The sequence below is a fragment of the Amblyomma mixtum genome, chromosome 9 (genome assembly GCF_055824585.1).
Source record: "Amblyomma mixtum isolate Tamu chromosome 9, ASM5582458v1, whole genome shotgun sequence".
Taxonomy (NCBI): Eukaryota; Metazoa; Arthropoda; class Arachnida; order Ixodida; family Ixodidae; genus Amblyomma; species Amblyomma mixtum.
Window position 1 is genome coordinate 110,438,212 of NC_143020.1, and position 15,650 is coordinate 110,453,861.

The 15,650-nt window shown below is 47.1% G+C and overlaps 1 protein-coding gene across 1 annotated transcript in view; it reads left to right on the top strand.

Annotated features, from left to right (window-relative positions):
• The window catches only part of LOC149330697 (uncharacterized), a 32,539-nt gene extending 18,122 nt beyond the window's left edge, over positions 1 to 14,417 (top strand). The window contains exons 2-3 of the mRNA XM_089559937.1: positions 11,179 to 11,311; positions 13,287 to 14,417. Coding sequence (XP_089416063.1) covers positions 11,179 to 11,311; positions 13,287 to 13,536 — 383 coding nt within the window. The 3' untranslated portion in view covers positions 13,537 to 14,417. The remainder of the gene's footprint in view (positions 1 to 11,178; positions 11,312 to 13,286) is intronic.
• The last annotated feature ends 1,233 nt before the right edge of the window (positions 14,418 to 15,650 follow it).

Sequence of the window (15,650 nt, forward strand, 5' to 3'; positions counted from 1 at the left end):
GCGAGCGGCACCGAGAACACAGTCCGAACTTCGTTGTCCTCTTCTACTCTTCCCACTCGTGCCATCGCTCTTTGTCGTCGTCGTCTACCCGCATCAATATCTTTAATATACGACTGAGAAGCAAACTGTGCAGCCTGGTTACTTTTGGCAACGCCTGTACTTGCCGATCATAGCACGTCTTGCTATAACAACTCCATAAGAGTCCTGTTTGAAAGACGTGAGCACGTACACTTTCTTGGCTTGAGGAAGACGGTGTTCATTGTTTTTGGATGGCTTTCTCTTCACTTCGTCATTTACCAAGCCCTGTAGTGCCTGAGATTATTATTTCGGGGGATTACATGCATGTAAGCAGTGCGCCGTACAATGAGCACAATGACAAATACAGAGGATTCACAACAGATTTCGTTTATCTTAGACTCGGAACAAAATACAGTCGAACCCGGGAATATCGAACTCGAAGGGGCTCGCGAAATAGTTCGATGTACCAATAATTCGATATATAACATCTGGCGATAGAGAAGCATATCTGTAACCTAGAAGGAAGAATATATTGCACTCACGTTAGTGACGTGCTTTTTGCAGTGACGTGGAGCCTGCCGGCGTGCGGGCAGCACACCGCTCGCTAAGCCTCGCTAGGCTTAACCAGTTCAGCATCGAAGGCGCAGCGTACGGTTGTTTAGAACTGACCACTGACTGTCATAAGATGTTTGTTTGACCCGGTCGCCAGGATTAAAAATTGAATAGCCTCATTAAAAAATAGAAACAGCTGCAACAGAAATAGGGTTTTACAGAGCAGAAAAATAATCGACGGGGGTCTAACACATGAAAAATAAGGAACTTCTATGAGTCGGAATGGATCCCTCCTGCATCGCATTTGATAAAACTCAACACTGTATCAAGATGTATCCTGTCTAAAATTCTATCGCGTCCTATCATTTCATCAATAGCAATCATGATGACCCAATCGCTGATATCTGAAGCCATTTATAGCGTTTTCAAGGCCGTTACATTTTAGCGACATATGGCACATACTGCACGAATCACTGTGATTAACGTCTCGAGTTTTTCTGGCGGGATAACGTGGGAGCTGTCCAAGGCTGCATGCGATAGCGCAAAGCATAGCCTTATGAGAAATAGTCCAGATTCTAGTTCCCAGGCTTTCATGCTCGCACAACTGGGCCGCTCTCATTCCCTGAAATAAATGCCCTCTCAAAGCATTTAACTCAGCGCGAAATGCTCGCCTCACTACATACCGAGCCGCGCTTTTTGGGTGCGATGGCTTGGAACATTTACGATTATGGCGCCGATTCAAACCTACCTGAGGAGGAAAAAGCGGTTCAACAACGCACGAAAAGCTAAAAATAGCAATAACATGTGTACGCCAAAAGCGAAAACAGAGGCTTCAGTTAAGTGTCTAGACTTTACGGTCTAGACAACGTCGCCAACAGAGGAGAACGGATCGTAAGAAAGGCGAGGGGGAACGCCGAACGGACACGCATTGAACGTTCTGGTCATGGCGTCGATGCGGAAACATTTTCCGCGCTCTCTGGTCATCGTCAGTGCATCGGCGAACATTGTGCACAGGGAAGCAATGGTCTCGAGCCGGATACTTTGATTCACTATTCACTCTGTCCCGCTAGTACTGTGCAGCACTGCAGAAGCTACGGGGAATGTTCAGGCCGTCAAAGGAAGTAGCTAGGGGTGTGAAGCCTTTTTTTAAGTCAGCCAGTTAACATGACCAACGTGCATGCCAGATAATTAAAGTACCTAAGACTTCGCAGGAACGCTGTCGACGAATCGCCAGGCCCCCAGTGCGCTTGCGCCGCCAATGATGAAACGAGGACCGATGATAACTATACATAGTATAAATTGCCTGCTAATCCAGCTTGCATAACCTTTAATCTTTTATCGCCGTCTGTTTAAGTACGCAATATTTGTGTTTCTTCTTTGGAATGTTTCCTGAGAACAATACCTGGCTGTAACATGGTTTAGGTTTATGGCGGTTCAACGTCCCAATGCGACTCAGGCTATGAGGGACGCCGTAGTGAAGGACTCCGGAAATTTCGACCTCCTGCACTGACATTGTACAGTATACACGGAACTCTAGAATTACGCCTTCATCGAAATTCGACGTCCGCGGCCGGGATCGAACCCGCGTCTTTCGGGTCAGCAACCGAGCGCCGTAACAACTGAGCCACCGCGGCGCTCCCTCCGCGTCACATGTATTACAGCGTCATCATCTTAAATACTTCTACCTCGAGCAGATGTCGTGGCCATGGATTGGTGCGCTGCTTAAGAACACAGCCCAAAGGTGCGCTTGACTGGTTCGTTCACTCCAGCTATCTCAAAGCTGCCTGTATTCGGCGGAACCGCGTGCAGACAGCCGGGAGGGAAGACGTGGCCATTACGTGAGCGAGGAAGGAAGTGGCTCTAGAAAACTCTGCGTGGGCGATTGACTCGAAACAACGGGCAGCTCTTGCTGGGAGCACGCGTTACGGTCGGCGACTGCGGGGTAACGAGCCAGTTACGCCAGCCTAGGTGCGCATGCGTGCGTGTACAAGAACTGGCGTGTCTGGACCGCGCCGGTGCGGATGTCCAGTGCAGACGCCGCTAGCTTTGAGGGGCCGCTAGTGCCGACTGTAACCGCTTTGAGATCACCGGAAGTGCCTCTACACTGCTAACAGTTTTACTCGTTGTACAGTTTCCATTGAAGATGTGCAGCCCCCATGTCAGTTTGTGCTGGCCTCCTTTGTCAACCGGGAACACAGTTCCGTCAACTGCTCTTTGTATAGAACGCTGCTTAGTTGTCAGTAAAAGAGTGTTCAGTCGTCTCTAAATATTTTAATTCTCTAAAAAATTTTAAATAACGGAATCGGGCTCAGTAGGTTAGGGAACAAACGTGGGTTAATGACATCCTAACCGAAATCAAGAGGAAGGAATGGGCTTGGGCAGGGCATGTAGTGCGAAGACGAGATAACCGTTGGTCCGTAAGGGTAGCGGAGTGGATTCTAAGAGAAGGCAAGCGTAGCAGGGGGCGGCAGGAAGTTAGGTGGGCTGGCCTTCTTTGTCAACCGGGAACACAGTTCCACAAACTGCTCTTTGTAAACAACGGTGCTTAGTCATCAGTAGAAGAGTACCCAGTAGAAGAGATTCTCTGGGGCATTGTGATGACTGGGCTATGTTTGGGAATAATTTCAATTACCGGAAGCAGGCAGAACAGGTGAGGGAACAAACGTGGGTTAATGATATCCTAGTCGAAATCAAGAGGAAGAAGTGGGCTTGGGCAGGGCATGTAATGCGAAGGCAAAATAACCGCTGGTCCTTAAGGGTAACGGAGTGGATACCAAGAGAAGGCAATCGTAGCAAGCGTAGCATGCGCCGCAATGCTTTCTTGCGCTGACGAACTTCTTAGCCTGCGCCGTATTAGGCTACTGTGCACAGGTGTCATATTACAGTCTGGAATAGATTTACAAGCCGATTGCTCTGAGGACATTTCGCGGCTCTCCTTCATAGCCGTTGACTGGGCTTAGGCTGATGTTGATAATTGCCTCCTCGGTTGCACACATCATAAACAATACCATAAACACTGCCGATTATGATCAGCATTGCATTAGCGTTCGCGTTCGTGTACCCTCGATTCATTCGTGCTACTGTGCTCTTTATGTGCTTTTCATTTTCTTTTTCGCAATCTCCTTCTTTCCCCGCTCCTTCTTCCTTGGATCCCCACCGTCTACAGCAAGCTGGGCCCTCTACATTTGTCTATGATCAACACCATCATCTCCGTCATAACGGAGCCGCCCTCACGCGATGATGTGGCGCGCGCACGCAATGACGCAACGTTCACGGGCTGCCTCCGTCTGCTGGGACGACGTCTCGCACCAGATCCTCGGACAGCGTCCGCAGGCTCCGTTCCGCGAGCTGCGCACCGTGCACTGTCCGCGGCGGTCAGCGGAATCGCGTGGCCGACGACGGAACGGGTTCTCGGATCGAGGCAGCAGAGTCCCAGCTGCAAGGGCGTGACGTGACGGGATCACCGCGTTCCGCTTCCTCTGACCGCCGTCCTTTTCGGTGTGAGCACGGAAGGACCGAACGCGAGGGTGCAGCTGAACGCCTGCTCTCTGTTGTGTGCAGCTTGTGAAGGCGCCGCGTGGAGCAATGGTTAGAGCGCTTTAGTGAACCGTTAGCGGCACCGCTGGCCACGCGGGATGGGCAGGTACAACACGCGGAGTAGTATTTATCGCTTTAGGTTGCCATCGTAGCTTGGCATGTTTTGGAAGATAATAAGCTAGACAAGTTGGTTTGAATTTGCTACGCAGCAAACAGCGCCGGAGTCTGAAACTGAGAATGAGGCAAGACAGAGCGCTATGTTTCTCCTGCCTCTTGTTTTTCTTGGTCTCAGTCTCTCCGTTTTTCGTGCTTTCACAGCATGGCGTAGTATATCGATCGTTATGCTATGTCATCTTATGCTATCTTTGCTATCTTATCTTATGGTATGCTATCTTTGCTATCTTATCTTATGGTATGCTATCTTTGCTATCTTATCTCATGGTATGCTATCTTTGCTATCTTATCTTATGGTATGTTATCTTTGTTGTTATTTTATGGTGTGCGCGTGTGTGTGCGCGCGCGCGCGCGCGTGTGTGTGTGTGTGTGTGTGTGTGTGTGTGTGTGTGTGTGTGTGTGTGTGTGTGTGTGTGTGTGTGTGTGTGTGTGTGTGTGTGGTGTGTGTGTGGTGTGTGTGGTGTGTGTGTGGTGTGTGTGTGTGTGTGTGTGTGTGTGTGTGTGTGTGCGTGTGCGCGTGCGCGTGCGCGTGTGCGTGTGCGTGTGCGTGTGCGTGTGCGCGTGCGCGTGCGCGTGCGCGTGCGCGTGCGCGTGCGCGTGCGCGTGCGCGTGCGTGTGTGTGTGTGTGTGTGTGTGTGTGTGTGTGTGTGTGTGTCGTTTTAGGCTATGTCCCGCTCAACGTCCCGGAGCTACAAGCAAGCTAGAAGCGATGCAGTAGTGAGGGATCCGGATTTCTAGCAACGTGTGGTTCTTGCACATGCGCTAGCAGTACGCGGGCATTTTTGCGTTTCGCCTCCACCGAGGTGATGCCGCGGCGACCACGTATATCATAACGGTACCTTTGGGGTCAGCAGCCGAACGCCATAGTCTCTATGCTACCGTGCCGGATTCTTAAATAAGAAAGTCTCACTGCTTTCAACTTGCCGAGGGGCCTTCAATTTCAGGGTCAGCTTGGCCTTCCAATACCAGGAATTTGGACAGCGTCCAGCCAGGGTCTATAAGCCTAGCTGCTTTTCATGTCCTCTCCTGCAGCCCCTCGATCATTCTCTCTTTCCTACGTCATAGATAGCGTAAGCATGCTATTTTTCTACGTTCAAAGCCTTGCGCCACGTGGTGGAAGCCAAGGAACTAGAAGCGCTTGCACCGAATTCCTGGTAATGGCACGTTTTCTGTTACGAAGTGGTTTCATGACACATGCGCTATAGCCTGTCGGTTAGCTTTACAAACCTCATAAAACCACGGGTATGTTGTCGGAGTTGCAAAGAAAACATTCCTTTTCACTCCAGCTTTCTTCTGCCGGGGAGTTACTTGTAATGCCTTGTCAAGTGTTTCTTAGAAGACGTGAACATTATGGACAAAGCATAATATTTCTCAAACTCTGAGCAACTCCTAGGTTTAAAGAAGTCTCAGCTAGCCGTGTGATTGGCGCATAATGAGGTGAGCTGCTAACATGTAGATAAAGGAACAGAACTAGGAAGTCACCTGAAACTTCTTCCGTAAAAGACAACGACATTACATCACGGTATACTCCACGTCAGGTTGCTACCCTTCCAAAAAATTTCTTTAAACGGTCTATACGCAGTCCATACACCTGTCTCTATAAAGAATATAGATTTTGTACAGACAAATCCTATAGACTCGGCTATAGTCCATACAAATCCTATTGGCAGTGAATAGAAATTCTATAGATTTATGTCCATACACTTTTAGTACTTTTTCCATGCTACCCTTACACAAACTTTGGACAAGACATTGCAAGAGATTGCAAGACAGTCTATAGACAATCTATACATTTATGGCCATGCATCTTTAGTAGACTTTTTTTCTATACAGAGTCTATAGGCTATGAATTGACAAAAGGAAATCTCTATAGGAAGGCAATAAAGTCTATAAGAAGTCTATTCACCATTTTCATGAGCCTGTCTTCACGACAGGCTTCAGTTTTCGCTGTGTCCTGTCCGCGATCTCTATTGTGGCTGTTTCAACGACAAAGGGCACCATATTTTGGGGCGGATGCTGCACACAATAGCTTCGAAGAGTGGGGGGGAGGGCAGTATACAGACCGTAGCGAGTGTGGCGGTGGTAGAGGAGGAGAAGGCGAGGAGAGGGGAAGGCAGTTACGGTCTGCTCGTCACACACACGCCGGCGCCGGTGCGCGCCCTCTTATGAGCATATATCTGCGCTGAACAAGTGCTTCCGTTTTCCTATTCCGCATGTAATGCGCGTGCGGCTGCGCCTGCAAGGCCGCATTATGTAAACGGGCCAGTCGTCATTGTGGCCCGCTTGGTTCGTGTGCACTCCGTGGTGTTCATGTGCTCATGTTATCGGCACTCCCAGAGCTCGGTGTAGCTACAGTGCCTTCCGATGCGGGCCAGAGAGCGACTTGAATTACATTTCGAGGTGCCTGCCGGGATGATTCACTTCTGTCGTAATGCGAACAGCTTGCCTACACTATTCGGGGTCTGAGAAACATACGTATCTGCTGGTGTAGGTGGACCATGCTGCGCCTTAAAGTCAGTGAAATTTTTAGTGCGAATTCACTTGCAGTGTCCATTCCCTCCATTGACGTTCTGTGCTTGTTCGTTTGCCTGTCGGTCCAAAGCGTGTTTTGTGGCAGACTGCCAAGCTGCCCACCGCGTTGTGAGCAGCCTTTCTCAGAGAGCACTCATGGCTAAGTCATGGAAAGTTTCTCCTTCTTGGGCTGTCAAGATTAACTAGAGGCAGCCGTGCGGCGTACAAGGCTGGCGGCTTGTGGAAACGGAACGCGGTAATCGTAAAGGTTTTTCTATGGTGACTCTAGCGTCACTACAAAAAGCTAGCTCTCTAACAGTGCGTGGATACACACAATTAGATGGCTAATAACGTGTTCACACGCTTACTACTAGTAGAACAGTTACTATTTTTAGTGCTACTATTTACTAATTGTGTTGGGCAGGTGCGCTTAGTAGTAATCAAAGCTTGTGTATATCCACACATGCATACGCTCACATTATTGCCATTAATAGTTTCCTATTTCTTGCGGTAGGCATTCATCCCTATGCAACTCACCTGAAGGCCAATGTCAAACTACTGGACGTCATTTTGGTAAACTTTGAAACTCCTGCCAAAGAAATCAATCTGCCCTCGTGCCTCTTACCCAGTTGCGGCTTTTGCGCATGCGTTCTGCCATTTGCATGAATTATTCCTACTGAGCGCATACGCACTTCAATAGGACTTCCCACGTGTGTAATGTATTTTCTGCCCAATCCGCCGTGCTGTGATTTGTTAATAATTTACTGAAGGCGCGAATTTAGACTAATAAAAACAACGCAATACCACGATTTGAAGCCAAGCGACTGAGTATTAGTACCCAGGGTCACCTGTGTCCCGTAGAGTCTCTGGATAAGTGTTTTTTTTTTTTTTCAGTGGAGCTGTAGTTTACCCAGTCTTCTTCCCGCACAGGCCGTGCTTCATAAACTGCACTCTGTGAGAGTTTGTTACTATATTCGGACTGATGCGAATAGAGTGCGCTATAAATGCTGCGCTTAAGTTGTTTCTGCTAATCCTGTACCAAATAAAAGCGGTCACTTTGCTACAGGTTTGGAAACGGTTTCGAGTTTTAAGCCCTGTGCAGCCATGTCTACTCATCAGGCCACCAAAAATTCGGTAGTTTGCGAATAAGACGCAATGCGCACATAAAACAACATCAGCAGGGCCATTTGATCATATTCAGCAGTGTTCGCTTTATAGGCTTTAAAGAACGACGCCGTTGCATCTACAACGCTGAAACTAGCATAGGTGGTCTCTTTACATCGTTTTGCGTTGTAGCGACAGTGTCATTTGTTATTTTGAAAATGTTCATTGCATACAGGAACTGAGAAAAGGTGGAACGTCAGTGAAAAGTCCAAAAACACACCAGACCGCTGAGGCAACCTGGCATGCCATTTAGCGATCAATTTTTCAGGACATTGCCAAACCCAACTCATCTAGAGCACTTAACGTACATCGTCCGATGTCTGTAGCTCGCACGGCTCGGAACATTTCACAATACAGGCACACTTTCCTGCCGTAACTATAACCAGGCCACGGAGGGGTGTCTACATAAACTTGTCCCCCAGCAAACTTGGTGAACGAAAGCTGTTTCGTACATTAGACGTTTCCTTTGGGCATTGGCGTCGGTCGTTTGGTTCCTTTCCTCAACCTTTGTGCCTGTGTCCTTGTTATAGTTTCGTCATCTAACTTGCAGTATCAGCGCCCATCCAGGAGGCACTGACGCCACTCAGCCTGTAAACCGTGTGTCGTAAACCTTTCATTCATTATGTAGCTTCTCGGCCGCAACGAGGAAAACAAGACAACAAAATTATGTCCAGGCTTTCTCTCGGAGGACACAAGCCTGATCCCAGTGTTGTTGCGTGCCTTGTGACCGAAGGGCCGAAGGGGCTACGTACTCTCTCACCGTCTCTTTTCATTGCTCTCTTCTCCACTCTCTCCAGCTGCGAGTGAAGTATAGTTCATGTCGCTTTTCGCAAGAGGGAGCCTCGCTGTGTCGTCACTGGCGCTCATTGTTGTGCTGGGCAACAATCGCTCCCTTTTCTGCGTGGACCAGGGACGGGGACGTGATCTGACCGACGCGGGTCACCGGGCCTCGGTCGCAAATGGCGGCGAATCTGTCGTGCATCAAGACACACGTATACAGACAGACGCACACTGCCTAATGTACAAAGGAGGGTGCAAGCAAAACGATAAAAAAGCACGGGTCATACGCCGTCGCAAAATAAAAAGAGAAAGAAAAGCTTCGGTGCGGAGTAGAAGAGCAGAATCTGACAGGAAGTGTCACTCTCTGTACAGGCAGGGGAAAACAGCAGCCGATGCCCGGATGTCCGAAGGCCCGCATACGGGTAGCGTGACTCTTTCCTAAACATGGGCCGTTTGTTTTGTGGTGCTTCTTTTTCGCAGACGTTCTTCTGTCTGCTTGCTACCATTACGCATATGCGCCAGCGACTTACACTGCTTTCTAGTTTTCGAACTTGACGCCACAGGCGCCACCTACCAGTAGTAAGCGGGTGAAAGAGAGTTACAAACAGAATCATTGTAAAGCATAGCCGGAGATCAAAATATAGGAACACTCAATATAAAACACTGAGAATTTTTCTTTTACTGAAGTAACATCGTATGAGGGGTGTTGAGTGAGTGCGTCTTCATAACTTTGTTTTATGAAGTCCTGCAAGTGAAGGTTGCTACATTCGAAAGAAAGTTCGCAATGTCCTGTCTTCTACGAGCGAATCACTTATCAATGAGGTTATTTCCACCAGCCCCAATGAACATCCCGTTTCCCACTCAAATATGCTTTTGTCCAGAATAGTTGGGCATGACGACCTCATAAGCGCGAGGAATTAGGTTCTGTCCGAAGCTTGAATTGAAAATCACGGTCTGTCTCAATGTTAAAAAGCATTCACGGAGCTTATAACATAACCTTGCTGCCGTTGATATCCGTGTGTGTCTGCGACGTATCACATAGCAGTGTGTGTCTGGGACGTATCACATAGCCATGCACAATCCGGCAACGTGGACAAAGCTGTCTGAGCTGTCCGAGCCTCCATGCTAAAATTCAAAAAGCTCAGCGATCGTGTTTTGCCCAGACATGAGAACAACTCTAAAGCCCAGAAGTTAAAGGCAGAACGCAGAAAGGCTGACGACATTTCACTTTGAGCATATACATTTTCTCAGCAAATTAACTACATGTTGGTGCCTCGGAGAAGGCATTTCATTTGAAATTTAAAATTTGAATTTGGATTCCAAGAAAAGGCAAGGGTAGCAGAGGGCAGCAGAAAGTTCGGTGGGCGGATGAGATTGAGAAGTTTGCGCGGATACGGTGGCCGCAACTGGCAAAGGCCATGGTTAATTGGAGAGACATGGAGAGGCCTTTGCCCTGCAGTGGGCTTAATCAGGCTGATGATGATGTTGATGCCTTGGGTCGCGTACTTCATTCTTGTTTGCTGTCGTCTAGTGTGGTTGTATTTTTGTGTAATCACGTAAGTCTGTGTTAGCCGTTGTACTGATGCCAAATATGAAAGGAAAAATGTCTGCGACACTATGGCATTTAGAAAAAGTATAATGAAGAAATTAATTATTATTATTTTATTTCATTTCATTAAAATGGGTTGTTTATCAAGTTGGTGTTTGTAGATTTATGAATCAATAATTTATTGCATACGAGTAAGGCAAAGGGTCGGTTTCCCTGCACAAGCAATTGTGTTCCACGGCGTTCCTGCCAAATGATACCGGCTTGATGCCTCCTGCGGCCGGATAAGGCGCCGTGCGTAGCTGTAATTTTAGTAAACTTCTCGGCTCTCATGAAATAAATTTTCTGCTTGAATTCTCAGTGTGACGTGAGAGCGATGTCAGTTCTGACAACTGTGCGCAATTTTTGAAAGCTGGCGAGAGATCACAGTGTTTAAACTTCGTTTCTTAAAACACTTCTTGAAGTTATTTATCTTTCAAAATTAAAGCATCGTTCACTGTTCAGCTTTTTCCTTATCGCATTAAAATGTATTTAAGAGACTTGCCGTGTGTTTAATATCTCCCAAACCAGAATATTCTGTTCTTTCTTGTCTTATTTTCCGTACATTAAAAGCTTATTCTGAAACTGAAAACTGCGTATTGTCGACTGCTCCGATTTTATGATACCAGAGCTTTTTTTTGACATATAGTTATTCCAATTTTTGTATTTATTCACGGGTTTTTCGCACTGCGCCTATTATTCGCAATTTTACATCACCTGCTCATTCTGAGGAAGTTGCCGTGATGGTACTGTACTTTGGGACATCCACCTGTAGCGTTTTACTGCATATGTTTTTATAGTGTGTAGCAACGAATAAAGTTGAAATATTCTGTCTTCTCGCTCTCACTTTCGTGCAGCACTTGCCCGGTCCAACTGCAAAACTGACCAGGCCATCCAGGACACCAAAACGTGTGGCAGCAGCTTCAAGAGTCAGCTGGCGCAGAAGTCATTCAACGCGTCCAATCCAGAAGACCTGCACCAGGCATGCTGGTCAGTGACTTTCAGATAACACGTGCTCGTGATTTCCATTACGCTAGAATGTGTCATCATTCAAGAATTTTGTACCGACTCAAGCTTTTGTGTGCATTATTTGCGCTTATTTTCGAGCGTCACTTAAGATAAGCACGTGAATACTTCAGCAATCGTAAGACAACGTTTCGAACCATTTGATCTTTCGCCGAGTCAACGGTAGAGCACAGCAACACGTACGGGACGCAAGCGGATGTTCTCTCATTCCGTTTTCAAAAAAAATTATTCCTTATTTCATCAAACTAGAAAAATCTTTCTCGCCGAAAGGCCAACGACACTTCCGGAGCACAATTAACCCACCGCCTTTGAGCACCAAGTAACTATGCAGCTGATACCGATGTGATACGCCAGTTTTTGCAGGGAATGGCGTCCCGTTCAAATCATTCAGCAGCAGTTTAGTTGTTAATTTCCTTTCGGCAGCAGTCACCAGCTCACAATGCCGCTACATGTGGTCGAAACCTTCATGGAACACGCCTAACAAAATAGCATTTACCTTAAGATAGCTTTTATATTAAGAGGACCCTCCTTGCAACCACGCCAGTTCTGCGTCTCTCTTGAGTACAGCTTCATCAGCCAGTTGTCCCTGTTCTACGCTTGTCTGGACGGCTGTGTTATGGTCCAGTTGTAACAGCTATGCTTTGGTCATAAGTGAATTTCCATAGACATTTCGTACCAATCCTGCACCTGTCTTGAGTGCTGTTTCATGAACCACTTGTGCCGCTTCTGTACCTGTATTGAGCGCGCTGCATCGATCAGTTGCAACATTTCTGCACCTCTCTGAGCTGCAGTGTTGTGGACCGGTTGTAACAAGCCTGCACCTGCCTTAAGTGAATATCCATAGACCTGTTGTACAATCCTGCACCTGTCCTGAGTGCTGTTTCATGAATCAGTTGTGCCTGTTCTGCACTTGTCTTGAGTGCGCTTCATCGATCAGTTGTACCATTTCTGAACCTGTCTGGGCTGCGGTGATGTGGACCAGTTGTAACAAGCCTGCACCTGTCATGAGTGAATATCCATAGACCTGTTGTACAATCCCCCACCTGTCTTGAGTGCTGTTTAATGAATCAGTTGTGCCTGTTCTGCACTTGTCTTGAGTGTGCTTCATCGATCAGTCGTACCACTTCTGGCTCTGCATTTGTCTTGAGGGCGCTCCATCGATAAATCGTCAACGTTTCTCGAGACGCACCAACAGAAGCGATTTTTCGTAAAATGAATATAATTCCTATCCCGCAGCAATATAAACAAACCTTATTAAGGCGCTACAGGTCTACAGCCATAAACACAGCTATCTTCTTCAAGGAACTCTACAGACTTGAACGCAAGTCTCACAATTACAGCACTCGTACAAAAAATCATTTCGTCATTCCACAAACCCGAACAAATTACGGACGGCAGAGCATTAGTTACACCTTGCCTCTTCTTCTAAACACAATCCAATAGTTAGTGTGCAGATAACACTATTATTATTTTTATTACCTCACTGAAAGTGTGCATTTCTGTAATTATGTTTTCCACACTGCGTGTATGTTTTTTCTTCTTTGCCGCAATCCTATGTCACCTTTTCTACAGTCTTTAGTTAAACATTATGTGAAAGTGCCATTTCGCCCTGTTGTGTTAAAAATATTTTTCATTGCATAGTCCACTCTTACGCCGAAGTTACCAAGTTTTTGTACGGGGCGCAGCCCCTCGTCAAGCCTTTAATAGGCTTTTTGGCTGCGCCCCTAGCATCCTTGTGATGTTGAAAATAAAGATGACTTGACTTGACTTGAATTGTACCGCTTCTGAACCTGTCTGGACGGCAGTGATGTGGACCAGGTGTAACAAGTCTGCACCTGTCATAAGTCAATATTCATAGACCTGTTGTACCAATCCTGCACCTCTCTCGAGTACTTTTTTCATTCACAAGCTGTGCCTTCTGCCCTTGTCTTGACCGCAGTTCCATGGACCAGCTGGAGCGTTGCTTGCACAAAGCCAGTGCGGAGGCCGGCTGCAAGGAAGAAGTGTCCGTCCTGGTGCACACGCTCACGCAGACGGCGAAGGACCTCCTGGGAGACGTCTACAACACCCACTGCCAAGCCGACTGCAACGAAGCCGTCAAGACAGGGGCGCCATCTTTACTTTCGATTCTTTTACTCAGTTGCATCTCCTTGTTCTTGCTGAGTGGCGGTGCGGTTGCGAAGTCTTGATCTTGCTTGACATCGTCCCACGAGTGGTATGTAAGGCCGGGACAGCTAATTCCCAGAAGATAGAAGGTGAATGTACGGCCATAATTGTGGTCTGGATTCCGAAACAGCCGATGAAACGAACAGCGGTCTATCGGAAACAACAACTGTCCCGGCAGCAGCATTACGATGACGAAAGGACGATTAAGACCATGAAAGCTCACATGACAATCAGCACGCTGGGCTTTGAAGGTGGTGATGGGATGCGACTCTTAGGTCATGCCACGACCTGACAGTCGCATCAAATTACATGACCGATGGTCATGTACTGTGAAGTGAATAAAGTATTGTATTTAATGTCCTGGCAGTCGCATTATATTGCATGACTATTTGTCATGTAATATAATGTGAATTAAGCATTCTATTGTATATTGTATTGGACCGCAGCTCAGAAGCTCTGGTCTAGTGCACAAGGCGGTTTTGATTAAGGGATGAATTATAGAAGTGCTCATGCGTATGGTGAAGGGCAGTTTATTTCATGCCCCCAAAACAAAATATTAGAGCACACGCGAAAACACAAAAGAGAGATTTCTGTGCGAGCGCGCAAGCGCTGAATATGAATGTTAAAAACAAGAAGAAAAACTACTGTTCTCGCCTTGTCTTTGTGTCTCTTTCATTTTTAACTTTTGTCAACGTTGTTGTTACTTAAATAGGCTGCACTGTGTAAAGTGAATACTATCAGCTTATAGAAGTCGTTACACATCACAGTGTAATTCGTTTTCGCATTGCTCACCAACCTTAAATAACTCTAATTAGTAGGGGCCCGAAAACTGCCACGTGCCTTGTTAGATAAAATATTACAGCAGTGAGCTTTTGTTCATTATTAAATGAAGTCTTTTCGGCAATGTGTTATTTCCTTTTTTTTTTCAAATGCATAGCTTATTTATCGTCATTCTTTACATTGTTACCTTTTGTCTCTTCAGAAGGCAGCTCAAGTTAAAAGGAGCAGGGCCCAGCAAAAATTAGCAATTTTGACGTAACCATACGCAGCCTCAGAAGTACGACGAATCCGTCTCAGGTCGGCGCTGCTCCGAGTTTCAGCTACGTCGCATTAAAGGGATACTGAGGCGGTTTTCGAATCAGCTAACCTTCTAGGGTTTTGAAGTAGTGTCATTGCTGATCACGTCTGTGAAATTATTTTTTCGATCTTGGCTAAAACAGTGGCGAAATCACCAATTAAAAACGCGATGTTTAAATTTCCCGCGCCCCGCGCGAGCGCAGGAGAGGGTAACAGCGGAGAGGGAAACCTCGTCCATGTCGGCCAGCGTGACGTCATGTTGAGGAGCCGGGGATGCTTCGGCGCACCCGAGCGCGCTTTCAGCGCGCGTTGTTTCTCGTGCTGCATGCGTTGTTCCTCGTGCTGCGTGCGTTGCGACGTACAAAGCGTGTCAGCCGACCTTGAGAATCAGATTCAACAGGTATTACTCTGCGTTCGTGTCCACGAACAACTACGGCCGCGACTGTGTCGTCTTCCACTGTTTGTCGCAAGACCACAAGCTCGCAGCGCAACCGCTCGCTGCTGTGACGAAGAATTCAAGCCGACTAAAGCAAGCTTACTCTGCTCGAAACACTTTCGTAAGAGCGGCTACAGGCAGAGCTTGTCCTAGTGTGATCTCTGGAGATTTCTGTCGAAAAGGCGCGGCTGAACCATGACACAGTTCCATCGATTTCCTCGCGCATAAGAGGCGTGTCACCATTCCGAAGAAGCGCCTCTTTTAAAAGTAGAAACATACTCACTTAGCCCCTGAAGAAACCTTATAGAGGCTTAAGCATGTGTCGCTCTCCTCAGCTTAGGTGCGGCCAGACCACCTTAGACGTGCTCAGCAAGGCTCGGTTAGTGATTTTATACTCGGTTCGACGTGTCCAAGCAAGCAAGAAAGCAGAGCAAAGCACAATAAAGCAAAGCAAGCAAGCATCGAAGCTCTTCATATGCGGCATCTCGTTTAATCCTAGCTAAGCAATTAAAATGAAAGCGTTCGACGTTGATTTCGGATGCAAATTTATGAGAAAAATGAATGCCAACCGAGTTTTTGCAAAAAAACACCGCAACCTTACTCGGTTTCTTCATCAAGTTGTGG